Source organism: Aythya marila, assembly GCF_965140915.1.
Source record: "Aythya marila genome assembly, chromosome: Z".
In the NCBI taxonomy this organism is placed as follows: Eukaryota; Metazoa; Chordata; class Aves; order Anseriformes; family Anatidae; genus Aythya; species Aythya marila.
This window is the reverse complement of record NC_139080.1, coordinates 28833819-28852186: the sequence shown is the minus strand read 5'-3', so window position 1 is coordinate 28852186 and position 18368 is coordinate 28833819. Positions and strand designations below refer to the sequence as shown.

The 18368-nt window shown below is 36.3% G+C and overlaps 1 protein-coding gene across 5 annotated transcripts in view; it reads right to left on the bottom strand.

Annotated features, from left to right (window-relative positions):
* Positions 1-18368, bottom strand: part of SMARCA2 (SWI/SNF related BAF chromatin remodeling complex subunit ATPase 2) — a 120176-nt gene that overhangs the window by 34966 nt on the left and 66842 nt on the right. For all 5 annotated transcript variants that reach the window (XM_082783242.1, XM_082783240.1, XM_082783239.1 and 2 more), the window contains 5 exons: positions 17229-17395; positions 14038-14201; positions 11868-12095; positions 4182-4259; positions 387-605 (listed from right to left, as the gene is read on the bottom strand). In XM_082783242.1, the coding sequence (XP_082639368.1) occupies positions 387-605; positions 4182-4259; positions 11868-12095; positions 14038-14201; positions 17229-17395 (856 nt within the window). The remainder of the gene's footprint in view (positions 1-386; positions 606-4181; positions 4260-11867; positions 12096-14037; positions 14202-17228; positions 17396-18368) is intronic.

Below are 18368 nucleotides of genomic sequence, written 5' to 3'. Positions count from 1 at the left end.
CAGCACAGGAAATTTCAATATACACTGATCACCACTCTTCTCCACTGCAAAAGAATGTATATTAAAGACAACATTTACTGAAGTACCTAAAGACAGAAAAAATGTAAGATTCATGGCAACAGAATAGTTGCAGTAGAAAGTTATCACTGTTCTGATTCAATGTTTAGTAACATTGACTTAATTTTCATCAAAACAGCTTAGAAGTTATTAATGCCTTGAACATAGTTGCAAATGCTGAATAACAGTCATATGTGGGTCTTAACTATTACATTGTGCTTTCGCTTGTGCAACTGTGCAATCTTCAATAAAAACATAAGAAAATGAATAAACTTCAACTGCAAAAGACAACAATAAATAAATAAAATAAAACGAAGGGTTTACCCTACCCGCAGCCACTGTTTCTCTGTGAGAGCATCACTATAGTCCACATCCCTGCGTTGACGGGATCCTCTTCCAAATATTTTTTCTTCCTCTTCTTCACACGTGAGCCTTTCAACTTCAGCATCATCCTTAATAATCCAGGATGGCAATTCATCCTCCTCCATCAAGCGAGGCTTGCGCTTGGGGTTTCTGGCATCCTCTCTACGACGATCCATGTCCATACGCTGTAATGGCAGTTGGGAAAGGATACAACAGTTATAAGGGCAACTATTAAATGAACCAATGGATTTCCCAGCTATCTAAAAATAGCTGGAACTTTAAACCAAATCCCTCACAGGTATTTCCCTTCCATCAGCCCAATACTTCTAAAATGCAACTATACAAAGAAGTAGCTACACTTGACAGTTGATTTTCAGTCAAGTTCACTACTCCATAGCTAGCTTAATCTGAAGTAAGTGCAGAGCAAAACAAAGTAGATTACAAGAACACAAAGAAGCTGTTAGTTAAAAAAAAACTCTTGTTTTCCACACAAGTTTTGTGGTTTCTTTGTATTCATAAACGTGATCTGTGAATACTATTCATTCTTTTTAACATCCCCATAAGGTGTTTTTATTACTTAACTAAGAAGGTAACTGACAACACACTAGTTTGGTGAATCTGAATATCAGAGGACATAAATTTAAAAGGTTTTATTAGGAAAAAATGAATTGAGAAAGAATTAAGAAACTCAGAGAAAAGACTGCCTACTCAGTGCCAGAAAGCCAACTAACTTAAACACAGAATTTTCACTTCTGCTGTATTAAGCAAAAAATCAAATCATGTACAAAAATATTATGTAAGATTGAAGTATTAAGAATATTACAAGTATAATGTTGTGCTTAGACTTTAAGCTGAAAATGAAATCGCAAATTCATTTCAAGTATGGTGAGCAATTACCTCATAAAATAGATATGGATACTCAGAATCCATTCCAATGAACTACTGTGGACTCAGTGAGGTGGTTTATAGTACTCCCAGGAAAGCATTCATCTCTATCTACAGACTATATACTCCTGTGAATCTCATTTAGATTACTTAAACAGTCCAAATCAGATAATAGGTATATCCTTTTCAAATACACCTTTTGAAGAGTCATACAGGATTCATTAAAATAAAACCCCAAGGTACTCAATTTAAAAACACCAATTCATACAGAAAACTACTGCTGTATTGCTGTTTTGAATTCTAGGAGTTAAATTCTATCAGCACAACTATTGTACCCATTGCACCCATTTTTCTGAGAGGCCTATAATTTCACTTTATTGAAAGTTTTTACATAAAGAATCTTTAGACAAAAGATAACTTAAAGTTTTTGTTCCCATTTATGAATTTTGCCAGGAATAGTAACCCTTGCTGAAGCATACTATTAAGAAAAGACAAGAGTTGTACAGGTCACATTGAAACACTGACTTCTGTCTCTGAATTTTGCCTACACTTTTTACTACGTGATGAAAAAGTAGAAATGTCGTAATTTGCATTGAATGCAAAAAAGTAGAACAACCGTGAGGTCTGATGCTATCTAGAGTTTTTACCTATGCATATGGAGCCACCAAAAGGTATGGGAAAAAAAATCAACTTGTACACATCCTTTTTCTGTGTACATAGCTAAAAATACATGGTGAGCTCTACAAGTACTTCTAAGGATCTATGTCAAAGAATACTTTTAACCTAAAAAGTGACAACATAAAAAAGGTTTCTCAGCTTCTTGAGAAATCAACCTGCTCTCTCACCTATTGTTTTGGAACTGGTTACTTCAGATAAACATATTTAATTTATATAAGGAAAACACATGCTTTTGCACCTCTAAGCCTAGTTCAATAAACAAACCAAAACTTTTTTCCTGGATACCACAGCTGGCTGAATTCTGATTACATCTGCACAACATCAACAGAGGGAATGAGGCTGCCTGGGTAACACTGAGATAAGGAAAATACAAACCTATCTTTATACTCTATGTACGACCTAAAATATTGATAAAAAGAACACGAACAACCTTGGCTGCCAAACTTGTTTTTCAGACTTTCCTTTTATAATTGAACAGACTTTTTCTAATAAATTGAAAACAAATTTTTTATTAACAATTAATATATTTCTTAGCCATTAACATTTAACTTTTGTTTCTATCTTCAATATTTTCAAATCCCTGACTTTCAAAGCACATTAACTTTGCATCTTCAAATTTTTATTATCTACTACCAGTTCTTTACTCTCCTTTAAAACCTTTCCTATAGATTAATATGATAAACATAATTTAAGCACATGCAGTGATAAAACTGTCTTCAGTCTAGGTCCCTCAACTGTTTGCCTGAATGGCTGTAAATAACCTCTGAATGAAATCCAAAAGGATAGAGTCACAGAAATTTCTGGAAAACAGCCATAAATTAATCAGCTACTTCTCTTCAAGGATTAGTTCTTTCCTTCTGGATCTGAAGAGAAAGCACTAAGAAAGCATTTCCAGCAGTAGATCTGTTTTCACACAACTCAGGCTACCTCTTTTTTGCCTGGATTTCTGATACACTGATACAACAGGCTTACATTGATCGTTATGCACCATGTACATTCAGCTAGTGAGGACAGCTACAGTAGAAGCAAAAGTCCTATGGTACATGTACAAACAAGCTGTGATGGAGAACATAAAGGAGATCAGCCAGATTAGTCTTTTTGAGTTTTGTCATGTAAAAAGACAAGTGTCTTTAAGCACTCCTTTTCCATGCAGCTTATCTTCAGGGATTTCAGTTCTTCTAAGATAACATTAAATACTGTGATGATAAAATGCATGCACAGCCATGTGGGAGAATATGGCCTTTATCAATTGTGCCCTTGAAGAACAGTTACTTATATAAGAATGGCCCCTGAACACTTACGTTACAGCCATGTTTTACAGATGAATACTTGAGCAGTCACCAAGAAATTAAAAAGTTGTGGTCCTATTAACGGTGTTTCAGTAGATACTACCTCCTGATACACTTTCATTCACACACGTCTGTGTTGTTCAATCTTGCAGAAAAAGAAGCTTACGTAGAATGAGAGGGGATGGTACTTTCTCCTCTACTTAAATATTTTAAGTATTTTTTCTGCTGCTGTGCCAGTGACTCTTGAAGTCACCAATTCACCAGCAAGCAACACATTAAACAGATGCTAAAATGTGAAGGCCATTTCTACTCTGACATTTTAACAATTACTCCATTAATGTTCTAATAGCACTAACAAGTAGGGAAGTGCTAACATAAAATGAGTTCCCCACATTTGAATCACTGTCACTAGCTCTACTTCGGTAATTTTTCAACAGTTCTATTGCAGAAGAGATGAAGCTAACGGCCCTTGACAAAACCACAGCAAACCCCAGCTAACTCACAGAGACCAGCACTATCAGTCTACGAATTTACTATCTTGCTCAGTTCCTGTAGCTGTCTTTGCCAATATCATAGCACAAAAGAGAGAAGAAATGTCTAAAAAATAAAAGCATGTTGTAGAACTACTAAGCCAAACAGTGACTTTCAATTTTAAACTGTCTTATGTCATGCCAAAATCTTCCTCCAGCAGACTGGCATTGTTCCACTACTGTCTGCAAGGATCTCTGAAGTCTGTCTTGTGAGGAAATCTGCATTTAAGTAGATTGTTCTTCTTTCCTCAGATAAACAATGCAAGTAAATAAAACTATTCCTCTAACAAGGTTTTCCAACCCTGAAATGATAAAAAGGTTAAAACCTTTGCTAAAAATGCTAGAAAAGATATTCTACTTATGATCGTATCATCCTTACCATGAAGAGATCGAATTCCTCCTCACGTCGAGCAATCATCTGATTCAGAGTCTCATCGTCAGGAACCTCATCTTCCTCCTGGTCACACAGATGGATAAAGGCATTAGGAAAGAAGCTTTCATGTTCAACATGAAGCAACAGTCTGCATCATGTCAGCATCATACTGAGCCTCCCTCCTTCTGTCAGGAGGCATATGAAACACTAAGAACAAAACTAAAACTTTTAACACATTCAGCAATTCAAAAGTAATGCAAAATAGACATCATAAGAGACAATTGGGACTTATTACTACTTTCATAAATTGAGAATGAGGAAATGAGCAAACATGTAACCAGGAAATTTTGGTTTGTGGTTTTCCTGGGTCAGAAGCACAGCTAGTGCTTCAGTTAAAATATATGCACTTCTGTTCTGCTGTTCTACAGTACTGCCTCAGAAGTACCGTTCTGTACAATGAGGTCTTTGCTGTCAAAGCAAGGAGACTGAAAACGGTCCTAAATTTAAAAAAACAAAACAAAAACAAACAAACAAAAAAAACCACCCTGTCACTGGATTGGGGGAAAAAAAAGATTGCTGAATCCCTCTGTCTCTTGATCATCAGCTGCTTACGAAGTGAGATGCTAACCTCTGTCTTCAGACAAAAATAATTATTTCATAAAAGTAGAAACATTCCTTGGAAAAACAAATCAAAAGTCTAGAATTCAACTAAGTTAAACAGCTATTACAACCAGGCTCCACAATGTTAATTTTCCCTCTTGAAATTATTTTGCAAGCACATTTCAAACTTGACAACAGGTTAATACAAGCTACAGACTAGTTCCGTCATAGGGCTTATTGACCCTATGTTATAGTATGCTGCAGACACACCATTTTTAATGAAAATTTATGTTCATTATTTAGTGAAATGGGAGTATAGAATGCTGCAAATAAAGCCTAACATTGTGTAGCATTCTTTCTTTCCCCAAAATAAACAACAGAAAGCCTGTGTCTATGCCCACACCTCCAATTTTCCCACCAGTGGTAAGACATCTTCACCTCAGAAAAGAGTACAATTTTTATTAATGCAATTCCTACCACTTTTGTAACTTAACGTGCATATAATTTAATCATGAAATAAGAAACTAGAAAAACAAGACAGTTCTTCTTACTAGTCAAATGCTCCTTCACAGAAAAAAAAAGTCTACATATCTCTTCTGCATCTTTTATGATCAGTGAAGAAAGTTACCCCCATGAAAGTTTCACATGCTTCCTTTCACCTTAAATGGAGTAACTTGTGACTTTTTTTTTTAAAAAAAAAAAAAAAAAAAAAAAAAAGGCACACAAAAGGGATCTCATTGCAGAAACTGTAATAGCACCAACTGCATCATGTGTTGTTAGTCCAAATAATCATGTTGCCAACTAGGTAGGTATCACAGAATGGTCTGGGTTGGAAGGAACCTTAAAGATCACTCAGTTCCAAACCCATGCCATGGGCAGGGACACCTCCCACCAGACCAGGTTGCTCAAACCCCATCCAGCCTGGCCTTGCCCTACGGGATTGGGCATCCACAACTTCTCTGGGCAAACTGTTCCACTGCCTGACCACCCTCAAGGTGAAGAATTTCTTCGTAACATACAATCTAAATCTACCCTCTCTTAGTTTAAAGCCACTACTCCTCATCTTGTCACTACGCTTCTTGACAAAGAGTCCCTCCCCAGCTTTCCTGTAGGTCTCCTTTGATAATGGAAGGCTGCTATAAGGTCTCTCTGGAGCCTTCTTTCCTCTGTGCTAAATAACCCCAACTTGCTAAGCCTGGCTTCATAGGAGAGTTGTTCTGGTCCTGTGATTGTGATCCACTCTAGCAGGTCTATGTCCTTCTTGTGCTGCAGGTCCCACAGCAGAACATGGTACTCCAAGGAAGAGTCTCATGACAGCAGAGATGATGGGGAGAATCATCTCCCTCAACCTGCCAGTTATGGTTATTTTGGTTATGGTTGGCTTTCTGGGCTACGAAATGGTGGATTGGTGGACGAAAAGCCTAACGTGAGCCAGCACATCCTTTCCTGCAGAGCTGCTCTCCATCTTCTCATTCTCCAGCCTGTTTCATGCTTGGGATTGCCCCAACCCAGGTGCAGGACCTTGCATCAGCCTTATTGACTGCACATTTTTCACACAGGCCCACCTCTCATGGCTGTCCAGATCCCTCTGGTTGGCATCCCTTCCCTCCAGCAAGTTGACCACACCACAGAGCTTGGTGTGCAAAACTGCTAAGGGTGCACTTGTCCATGTCACCAATGATGTTTGACAGGGCCAGTCTCAGTATTCCTGAGGAAAACCACGCATCACTGTTTTCCACCTAGATAACAAGTCCTTGACTGAAACTCTTTGAGTGCGACCATCCAGATAATTCCTTATCCACCAAGTGGTCCATCCATCAAATCCATGTCTCTCCAACTTGAAGACAAGGATACCATAAAAGCATGAAATATTTTGCATAAGACAGGTAGTTAATGCTAGTTAATTTATCCACTGATGCTGTAACCCCACTGTAGAAGGCCACCAAACTTGTTAGGCATGATTTGCCTTTGTGAAGCCATATTGGCGGTCACCAGTTTCCAGGAAGATCTACTCCATGATCTTGCTGGGTCCAGAGGTGAGACTGAGTGGCCTGTAGTTCTCCATTTTTTTTTTCCCTTTTTAAAAACTGGACTTACATTTCACCTTTTCCAGTCACTGAGATCTTTGCCAGACCGCCAAGACTTCTCAAATATTTTAATGGATACTGGATTAGCAAATATTTTGATGGATAACATCTTAGCAAATTCATCTGTCAATTCCCTCAGGACCCTTTGATACATCTCATCAGGCCTCATGGACTTGTGCACCTCTAGGTTCCTTAAATGATCTCACACCTGATCCTCTCCTACAGTGAGCGGTTCTTCATTCTCCCAGGCATTGCCTTTATCTTCTGTGATACAGGAAGCATGGCTAGAACACTTGCCAGTGAAGACCGAAGCAAAGAAATTCGAAGAATACCTCAGGATCTTGAACTCTACTATTTCATGGTCACTTCAGCCAAGGCCGCCCTTGAGCTTCACAATCCCTGTAAGCCCCTCCTTATTGCTGAGAATGAAGTGCAGCTTAACTCCTCTTCTTTTTGTTTCCTCTATCACTTGGAGAAGGAAGTTATCATCAATGCACTCCAGGAACATCCTGGATTGCTTATGCTCTGCTGTGTTGTCCCTCCAGCAGATATTGCAGTGGTTCAAGGTCCCCATGAGGACCAGGGCTTGTGAACGTGAGACTTCTCCAGTCTTTAAAGAGCCATTATCAGCTCAGTCTTCACGATCAGGTGGCCTGTAGCAGACCCCCATATTATAATGTCACCCGTCCCTGCCCTCAATTTAATCTTAACCCATAAACTCTCATCCAGCTCCTCATCCATCCCCAGGCAGAGCTCCAGGCACTCCTGTTGGTCAATACCATATAGAGACACCACTTCCTCAAATCCCCTGCCTGTCCTTTCCTGAAGAGCCTGTATCCTTCCATTACTAAATGAATTACATTACCAAATGGATTTTATGAACACCATTGCCAACAAAAAAAATTCTCCATGAATTTTTCCTTCTAATCATGTCACGCATTCATATTATTCAAATGTATCTTTCTAAATACACAGAAATGATCTCTTTTTTATATCTAGTTATGCTAAAAGTGGAAAAAAGAGTAAACAGGAGAGCAAAGAAAAAAGAAGAGTTAGGGGAATTTGATGCTGCATTTAGAAGAACTAAAAAGCAAGTACAAGCAGAACATGGTGCTCTTCATACCTGAGTGAAAAGCTTTGGTATGTAAGTTTACAGCTCACTTAGTTACTATGTAACTAGCCAGTCACTAAGCAATCTCTTTATTAGATGTACTGGTCCATATTTGCAGGTCAAAGTTCTTTTGATATTAATAATTTTTGACTGGTAAGATTTACTTTTTCTTGTCAATCTCACTCATTTGACACTCAAAATTTATCTCAAATGCTGTTGCAGTGAAGAAGCAATGATTGATCAATGCAGGGTGGTGCACATTCAATCCCTCTTACTCCCTCAAATGTTTCAGTGTTTGGGCAAAGTTTTGCATAGTCTCTGCTCATAGAGAAATTTTACTTTGCCAAAGCTTTAAAGACCTATTCTACTATTCTGAGGATATTGTTTTGTTTCTGTTTTTGTTTTTTTCATTGTGCTTTTTTTTTTTTTTTTTTTTTTAATTAATAACATGTAAGACAGAGTTGCTACTACAACTTAACCTTCAGAGATTTTTTTGATGTTTCAAACATAAAACATCTGGAAGAAAGCTGTTCCTTTTTTAAAACTCACACATATATTTTGTAAGTGTATATATACCTCAGAATATATACAGAATGTGTGTCTGTGTACGACAGGAAACAGATAGAAGAGGTGTATGGAAATACAGGAAATTTCAAAAGTTAAATAAAAGCATCCTGTGCCTAAGAAAATGGCATAATCTATAACAAATCACCAAAGTCCTTCAAAAGAGTGTAAGAAACAGCTTGAAGTCTTTGTCATCTGGACTAGTGCAGCTCTATGCATGTGTGTATATGCGCATTTACTGAATTTTAATTACTTGATGATATCTGAAGTCTTTTCTACAGTTTAATTTTATTGTATTTTTCTCTACAGTCAGAACTGTATAGAAATAGAAAACGGAACAGTTATGAAGGCAGATCAGGATTTTGAAAGGATGATGAAAATAATTACAAACTAAAAAAGCCTTTCAATAGGCTTTTCATTAAGTTCATGAAGCCACAAAACTAGTATTAAGTGCCTGATACTGCATTACTCGTCTAATCTACAGTGTGTCCCATGCATGTGAAAATACTATCGTAATAATGGTGAGGAAATGAATTGTTTTAACCATCCCATTACTTATTACTTTCACCTATGAAAGTATCAGAACTGTTCCAATAGAACATTTTCATAGACAACATCTTCATTATGGCTACAGTCCATATGGAATCTTTTCAAAGGCTTGTATGAAGAGAAAAAAGCAAAACCCTGAGCTGTAACATTTTCTAATGACAATGTAATTGTTTCAAAACTATTGCCAAATACTTCTAAGCAGCCTGGACAGTGAAATTCTATACATTTTCAGCAACAGAAAACATACTTAAAAGAAAATAGATTAATGAAAAATAGTATATAAAAACATGTTTAGAACCTGTGTTCTTAGAGTATATGGATGACAGACGAGCTCAAATTATTCTCCATGGTATTTTAAGCAATTGTATGTTAGAACAGTTAATCTCTAATTGCCTAGGCAGTAATTCTTTTCAAACAAAATTGATGTTTTTCAAACCTATCTTGCTACACAATTTGTTTAACAGCCCAACATGAAGCATAACAATGTTAAGCTAGAGTCAGAAGTATTTGGTTATATTACTAATCTATATGCCTGATTTTATGTATATGGGTAATGGATCTTTTAAACTGTTATTACAAAATAATTGCAATAATTGTCATATATATAAAGAAGAAAAAAGAGAACATATTAAAGTTTGAAAGAAACAGTTTAGGCAAGTAATTAGAATCAGCTAATTAATATGATCAAGACCATGGAATTGTTTTCTAGATTTTTAGACAACGAAAAAGAGCACTCCATGTACAGTTTAATTTCTTGTAAATCAGTATATTTTAATAAAATTATCAGATGAACGGTTAGAAGATCAGTCCTCTAGGATTTTATGTAAACCTGTTTTTGTAAATGAGCATACCTAGCTCATTTCAAATACTTAAGTGTAAATCAGTAAAGCATACAAAGCAGTCTCAAAAATGGTTGTCTGTCACTCTGCATTTGGAATTCAGTTTGGTGGGTTCCAACATCCTCGTCTACTGCTAAATCTGATTTTCAGAAGAAACACGTTATCAACTAAAATTTTATTATTTATTTTATTGGAATTGAGCAACTCCAAAGCAATTTATATATAGCCTGGTAATGTCTCTTCCTTCGTTAAAGTGGAGATGTGGTCATCACAAGAAACTGTAGTATGTGGGACACACAACACAAACAAAAAGTGTGTTTCTAGGTAAGTTACGCCTCAGTCCTTTTCAGAATTGATTCAATTTTGCAAATATATTCCCTTACAGATGTTTCCTAAGCACCAGACAGGGAAAAATAGATTTTTTAAAATTTCCCATTACTAAGTATGACTATGCTTAACAAGCACAAGGAGAGAGAGAAACTGTCCAAATATACTTTGAGCAATTAAATGTTACTGAAGTTATTTTAAAAATAAAAATAAATATAATTTTAGGAGTCAAACTATAGCACCAGTTTGTGCTTTAAAGACTGATACCAGGTTATAGTAAGCAAACATTGTTTAAATCTGTGCATGTCCTCCCAAATATATTTGAAAAATGCACAAAAAGTAAACAGCTTTAGAGTCATCCATCAAATAAGGCGTGCCCAGTAGGCCTGAACTACAGTCCTGAGCTTCTGAAACATTTTAAAAATAAGTATTTTCTATGGAATTTTCTATATGAAAATACCACAGTAAGATCTAAATTTTGAAAACAAATCTACAGGATTGCCAAAAGATTTCTACCGGTTTCAAAATTTATACATTCATACAGATAGTGATGGCTATATGTATGAGAAGTAAGGTTTCATTTAGTCAGAAACAGTACACATACATCATAACATTTCTGCATTCACACATAAATAGTCATTACTTACGAAACAGACAAGCCTTATGAAAAATACCAGAACAGGTACAAAATAGCAAACACTTTCCTTATTGATGTACTAGTTTTTTGTTTTTTTTTTTTTATAATCTGTGCACAACATAAAAAGGAGTTTACACAAAAGGTTTAATTATTGAAGAAGTAAACCCTTTGGTCTTTGAAAATTGACATCATAAAATGAAAGATGACTGTGAAACAGACTATAGAATCTTGTTTTCTTTCCCTGTGTACCATGTTCAGATGGTATGAGCCATACTGAGAGGCAAAATTAAGGCAAGGAATCTCTGCAGTCTTTAGCCAACAGAGGTTGCTTTTTTTTTTTTTTTTTTTTGAGGCAGGAAAAATCATTGCAGCATGGGACATTTTGCGTGTGTGTCTTCAGGATAACTTAATACATCTATACTGTCCATCCCAAATGCAGTGCTGATGCAAATTATGAACACTGTTCACAGCAAGAGAAAAATCTGCAGTGACAGGCAAAAGAAGGGGCTTACCATTCCACAATCCCAATTCCAAAGAAGAACACAATGGGATAAATGATTAGTGTTTCTACAATCTCAGTTCCCACTATTATAAAGAAGAATTTAATAGCTGTTTTGAGACAACTAATTGTTTCCTGAAGAGAAAGTCATAACTAGAATTCCAGTTTGGATATAGCACCAGAAAGAAACAGCTATGTTGCTGGCTTCCTCTAAGCTCAAAGCACATCTTAAATCTCACCCAGGACCCAAAATAGAAAAGCAGAGGCAAGCAGGCTCTTACATGATTGAAACTAGGTAGTCCTAGTTATTCAGTATGTCTGAAAATTCCACTACACAGTCTAGCATTATTTCTTTGACTGGATGATAAGAGTATGTTGACAGTTCTAATTTTGAAGGCGATAAAAATCTTTGAAATTGATGAAAAGAGTAATCTTCCCCTGAAACATCCTCTTACCAATTATTTCTAACTACTTTTTACCTCATTTTCTTCTTCATGCTCCAGTATAGCCTGTAGAAAAGCCCTCCTTTCGTGGCTTGAAGATTTCTGATCAAACATTCCAGCCTGAATAACTTTTTGATCCACGTTCAACTTATACTTTGCAGCAGCAAGTATCTTCTCTTCCACACTGTTCACAGTGCACAGTCGCAGGACTCGAACTTCATTCTGCTGACCAATTCGATGAGCTCTATCTTGGGCCTGCAAGTCCTATTAGGCAAAGAACACAGAGAATGATTTATATAATTGTGCTACTCAAATCACTCTCTGCTTAAAGGACATTATAATGCTGAGTTATCCTTTGACATAAAGGAAGTACTCAAACCACAATCCACCATAATTCACATAGTTCACTCCTGATTGTTCTGTTTCCCAACACTACTTCAGACCCAGACAGGGAGAAAAAAAAAGTGGAAAAAAAAAATGCACTTTCTCCACACACTGCACATACAGTAAGCCAAACACTTCCTGAAAGCATGTGCAGTGACTGAGAAGGGCTTAAGTATCTATTTTTTCTCTTCTACTCAAAGATTGTGACCTTCCAAGCCAGAATGAACTCTGAAGTAAAACATTTTTTGATTCCAGGAAAAGAAAACAAGTATGTTTGTATAAAATTCATATATAAATTTATCTAACAAAAGGCAGTTAGTAATTCATAAAGATGTTAACTAAAAACTATCTGTGATATAGGCTTTTATATTGACCTTAGAATATTTGTGTTAAAACAGCCTAAAAACAATGTTAAATTATTTTTAGAACACCATGAATCCACTAGTTTTTGTTCAGGTGATTGCACTCAGAGATGGCAGAAGTAAAAAGCGCACTGTAAATGTTTGGTGAAGAGCTACTTTTACTATTTCAAAATTGTTTTTCTTTTCTTCTTAATTTTCTTTGGAGAAAAAAAGAAATCCAAGAGCTCCTACTCTCAATGTGTTTCTTTCAGCAACCAGATAATGAAGGTACGGTACCTAAGTTCAAAATGCTCCTACAGTTTTGTCCTACCTCATAAAACAGAAATTCTTTGAAGTAGAAAAAAAGAAGAAACCAGACAATGAGTTTGCCATTTCACTCCAACACCTTGCTCTTACTACTCTTGTTAGCTCTGTTCTCTTGCAATACCCTTAACAACCCACAAAATGTGGCTGCTGGAATTTAAAAGGTACACTTGAAGTTTTTATAACAGTCAAGATGAACCTATAATATTAATTTACGTAAATTAATTTTCAGGAGCATAGGTAAAGTGAGTAAATAGAAGGTTTTACTTCTGGAAATATGTTGTTTAAGTGCTTAAAAAAATAAGCAAACAAGTATTCTCTTTTAGCATACTGCTTATCAAAATCAACAATTTACTCCCAACCACAAGAGAAGTGAAACTGCATATATTTTATAGTTAAGCAGTCTGTTCACTAGATTCTACAAAGAACATTCTGTAATTTTTGCTGCAAGGACGTATTGTTATGTAACTGTTGAAATATACAGGACACTGCATTAAAAAAGTTTTTAGAAGTGACCTAGAGATAACCAAAAATGCAAAGAATGAAGTGCCTTCTGAGGTACTTTTGAAGCCTTTAAATGTAATTGCTCCAAATTTCTCAAACCCTGTTTAAAAAAAAAAATAAAACGGCACTAAGCAACAAAGACCATCTTCTTTTCTTTTTTCCCTTTTTTTTTTTTTTTTTAAAAAAAAAAAAACTATGCTGAAGTAGTTTGATACCCTCGTTGTCTGGTGATCTGTACTCACATCTCCCTCCCTACTGGTGTATTCATGTGGCCATTAACTAACTTCTTGAGACAGGTAGCACTCTGTACAACCTTTACTAAAATACTGCAACCTACTGAAGAATCAAAACTGGGAGATACTTGTTAATTCCCTAAGGGTTAAAGAATAAGTACAGCTACACTACTGGTACAGAACCCTAACTGAGGATTCCCCCAGACTCAGATAAAATATATACATTGACACAGAATTACTTCAAACAAAAGTATTTCTTGGTTGTAGGAGTTTGTCTTACTAATTCATCACAATGTAGCACTTTGTGATGTACCTTGATCTATTCTGTTTGCCTCAGAGTATATATATGCAAGCTAAAGAAGCAACCCAAAAAGCATTAATTCTTTGCAAATTGCTTGAAGACAAGTAAATAAAAATAACCTGATGAGGATTCCAGTCACTATCGAAGATTATAACAGTATCAGCAGCCTGGAGATTCAAGCCTAGCCCTCCAGCCCTTGTACTCAGCAAGAAGATGAAATATTGTGACCCAGGCTCATTAAATTTCTTCAAGAGAGCAGCTCGATCCTCTGATTTTGTTGTGCCTGAAAAGAAGTAAAAACACTCTATAGCAACAACATGAACTAAAATAATCTCAACACAATGTCAGATCCTGAGGGTACACGTTGAAGTGAAATTTTAGCTCACTTGCTCTTTGACATCTCGGCTTATTTCCTATAATACAGAACAAAACACTGTCCGTGGATGTTTTGGTCAATTGACTACCTATTACACCTGAGAGAGGGACTGCTAAATATTTAAGCATTTTTTGTTTGGTTGGTTGGTTTTCTGACATTTCAAAAGTGGATTTTAAAATGTCAGTGAACATTGTTACACCTTTTTATGATTCATATAAATTACAATTAAAGATATTATACACAACCACAATAGAGCTGCAGTTTTGATTAATATGTTCTGGCCACAACAGCATCTAAGTATTTTTAAAAGTTGTTTATACAGAGACTTATGAAAATATCTCTGTTTGCCTTAAGAGTCATCACTAATATGAAACGATTGAAAATTCTTAATATGTCGTATCTTGAGCATAATGGTTTACCATGGGTGAGGGAGAGACAGAAAGGAATTCAATCATGGTAAAAACCTAGATGAAATTCTAAGCAAAAACCAAGAACTGTGCAAATCTGGAAACTGAATGAATTTTCACGTGTTTTGACAAAACTATATATGAATCATCTCAGCCTGGTCCAACAGTTGCTTTATAGTTTTTTAAACTTCTGTCTATAGCTGAAAACCAAAGAGAGTCTGCTTTCTTGAATCAGGTATAAATACATGTGTAACACAGAAGATGAAGGTCTTCTGTTACTGAGGGGGGATTGACCTTGGCTGACTTTCAGACCTCCACCCAGTTGCTCTCTTAATCCCCTTCCTCAACATGACACAGAAAGAAAATAAGATGGTAAAGGTCATGGGTTGAGATAAAGGCAGTTTACTAAAAGCAAGAGCCGCGCACAGAAGCAAAGCAAAAAGAGGAATTTAATCGCTACTTCCCATCAGCAAGCAGATGTCCAGCCACTTCCTGGAAAGCAGGACTCAGTACACACAGCAGTTGCTTGGGAAGACTAACACCATAACCACAAATGTCCCTGCAACCGTCTCCTTTCCCTCAGCTTTTATGGCTGAGCATTATGTCACATGGCACAATATTCCTTTCGTCAGTTTGGGTCAGCTGTCCAGGCTCTATCCCCTCCCCATATCCTGCTCACTCCCCAGCCTGCTGGGTGGGAGGGGCAGTTTGGAGAGAAAGCCTTGACACTGTGCAAGCACCCCTCAGCAGCAGCCAAAATGCTGGTGTGTTATCAACACTGCCTAGCCACAAATGAAAAACACAGCACTACATGGGCTGTTCTGAGGAAAGTTAACTCCATCATGGCAGAATCCACTACAGTCTCACAGCGGAAACGCTGGCCCACAGAAACCCATTTCTTTAAGAAGTACATGATGGGTAGAAAACACATTATGTGACAAAACACCAAGAAAATAGAATCTATGTATATATGCTAGTTTCCAGGATGGAAGGTATAAAACTGGAAAAGATGACAGAAGTGTTCATCTCATTCAATTTAATTAATTACCTGCAAAACCTTAGAAAAAGAAACTGCGTATTGCTATTGACGTTCTAGCATTTGAAAGACTCCACGTTAAAACACATCATGTATGGTAACATGTAACATTTTAAATGTATTATAATTCAGCTGTCTTAAATGGAAGCATCAGACCATCTTCAGGTCAGAGATGCAATGAAGGTTTTGTTAGCATGTTACCATATACTTCAGCCAGTTTTGACAAAGACATTCTGTGATGCTCCAAGAGAGTTCATTTGCGTCTTAGATTCATTACCCTGATTTTTAGTTTTTTTTTTTTTAATTTTTTTTTTTAAGTTTAGTTTTATAATCCTGATTTACATTTGAAGATAACAGTTTTTGAAGTTTATGCTTAGTCATGTTTGAAAAGGACTAGAATACTTCCAGCAATAATTTTTCTGCCAAGTGAAGCCTAAAGCAAAGAGCCAACTTAAAATGCTGTAACAAGAACAGTCAAAAGACCTTAAACTCTCATTTTACTCAGGCTGTTTTTCATATTTTTCTTATATAATTCCTTTTCTATTAAAAAGGGAATTCTGATAAATGCTGTTGGTTCTGTATAATACTATAGTTTGTGAGATAAATACATTAAGTAAAAAGTAATTAATGTTTAAGAAGGTCAGTGTGAGACAGACCAAAAACATGGAAGAAGGCCAAAATTGAAACTTCTTTCAAATAGGTTAAAGTTTCAGACAGGACTTGCAGTTCTTAGTTATTTTCTTTTTGATATTCCTCCATTATGTTTCTAAATGCTTTTTGCATTTACAGGTAATAAAGCTTATCCACATGTTGAGATATAATTGAGGCTGCTGACCTTCCTCTGAAATTCAGAGAGAAATCTATAGGTACCACTTTACCTGAAATTCAAATTCTGCTACCCTGTGTAGAATGACAATGGTACTCTAAATAGGCACCAATCAATTAATTTCACTGGAATCTAGCCAGAACATTGGCATTAACACCTCTCATCATGAGAATATTTTCAGGCAACTTAGGCAGTGACAACTGATTGGGACCTTGGACTGCTGATCTCCACAAATCTGCATGCCAGGAACAGACCCAAGCATTCTTCAGAACAATCCCTCAGTCTAATGGCTTGCAGGTTAAACAGATGAAAAACAAGCAAACAAACAAACAAACAAAAAAAACAGTCAAAAAGACAAGGAGACAGAAATATTTAAGATCAGTTCTACTGAGAGAAGCAAAGTAACACCCTGCTCAGTATCTTCGCTGTAAAAGGGAGAATTCTAGTGTAGTGTAGCTTAGTGGTCTGTAGCCATATCTTCATGACAAATACCCTTGCAGACTCCCTTCATGGATTTGTTGAATCATTTTTGAACCTGCTTGCACTTTTGTATAGTTACATGACACCACTGGCATACTAGGAAGAGAACCCAGGTGTCCCATGACCCAAACTAATCAAGCATGCCAGCTCCTAACTTCTTTATTCTCTGTTTTCATTCAGCTCACCATCGAGACGCAGGTAAAGGAAATTTCGAAAGGCGAAGTAGTCTTCCATAATGGTCATGAGTGATGTCATTTGACAGAAAAGAAGCACTCGATGGTTAGTAGCTCGTAACTTTGGTAGAATACGATCAAGTAGCTCAAACTTCCCTGAGGCCCGATAAAGTTCAGCTCTGTTAAAGAGAAAAAGCACAGTAAATGCCAGAATGAGCCTGCAATTAGACAAATTTTAGTCATTAACATGTCGGAGTTTAACAGAGACATTCACTTAAGATAAACAAGACTAGTAGCACTTTTCTCTCTTTCAAATTGTTTACATTGATTAAAATAAAAATAAGCACCTACATGAATTTTTGTTTGGAAAGGAAACAAGAATTTTTTCTTTAGTTATATAAACTTTGTGGACCTTCAACCATGTGGAACATCTACTTTTATGATAAATAGCGAAAACAGAATTCAGTTCCAAAAACCAAAAATTATTTCTCAGCAAGGTAAGTCTTGTATCGGTTAAGATATTCACCTGCTATTTTTGCTTTCATTTGGCATTTTTGGCACCTACAAGTTGCACTCATCAGGTGTATGTTGGAAACAACTCCCTTCCCACTTTACTACTATGTGCATGGAATCAATGCATTCCAAACTGGAATATATATACACAGATAATGGGAGAAGTCTGATACTTCAAACATGCACCCTTAACAGACTTGCATGATGTTTAGTAGCTTTAACTGCTTTTTTCTCTTCTATACTACGAATTGCAAAACATGCTCTTATTGCCTAAATGCAAGCCATAACTAAGAAAATGAGTAAGTCAAGAGGACAACTAAATCATCATGACAGTGATAATACTTCATGAAAATAAATTTCACAAAAGTTTTTTTCTAATCTTGACTCTGTACTCTAGAAATATGACTTATCATTAGTAACTATATACTCAAGTCCACAAGATATCCAGCATTCTGATTTGCATACACAGGTATGCACTCAGCAAAAGACAAAACTGTTTAGGAACCAAGTGGTCTGCTGAACTAGTGAAGAAATCAATACAAGAAGTGTCATTACAGTATGAATAAGAACGAGGTCAGGTGGAAGATACACACCTTTCCTTTAAAGGCAACCATCTACAGACAGTTGGATGAAGAAGTG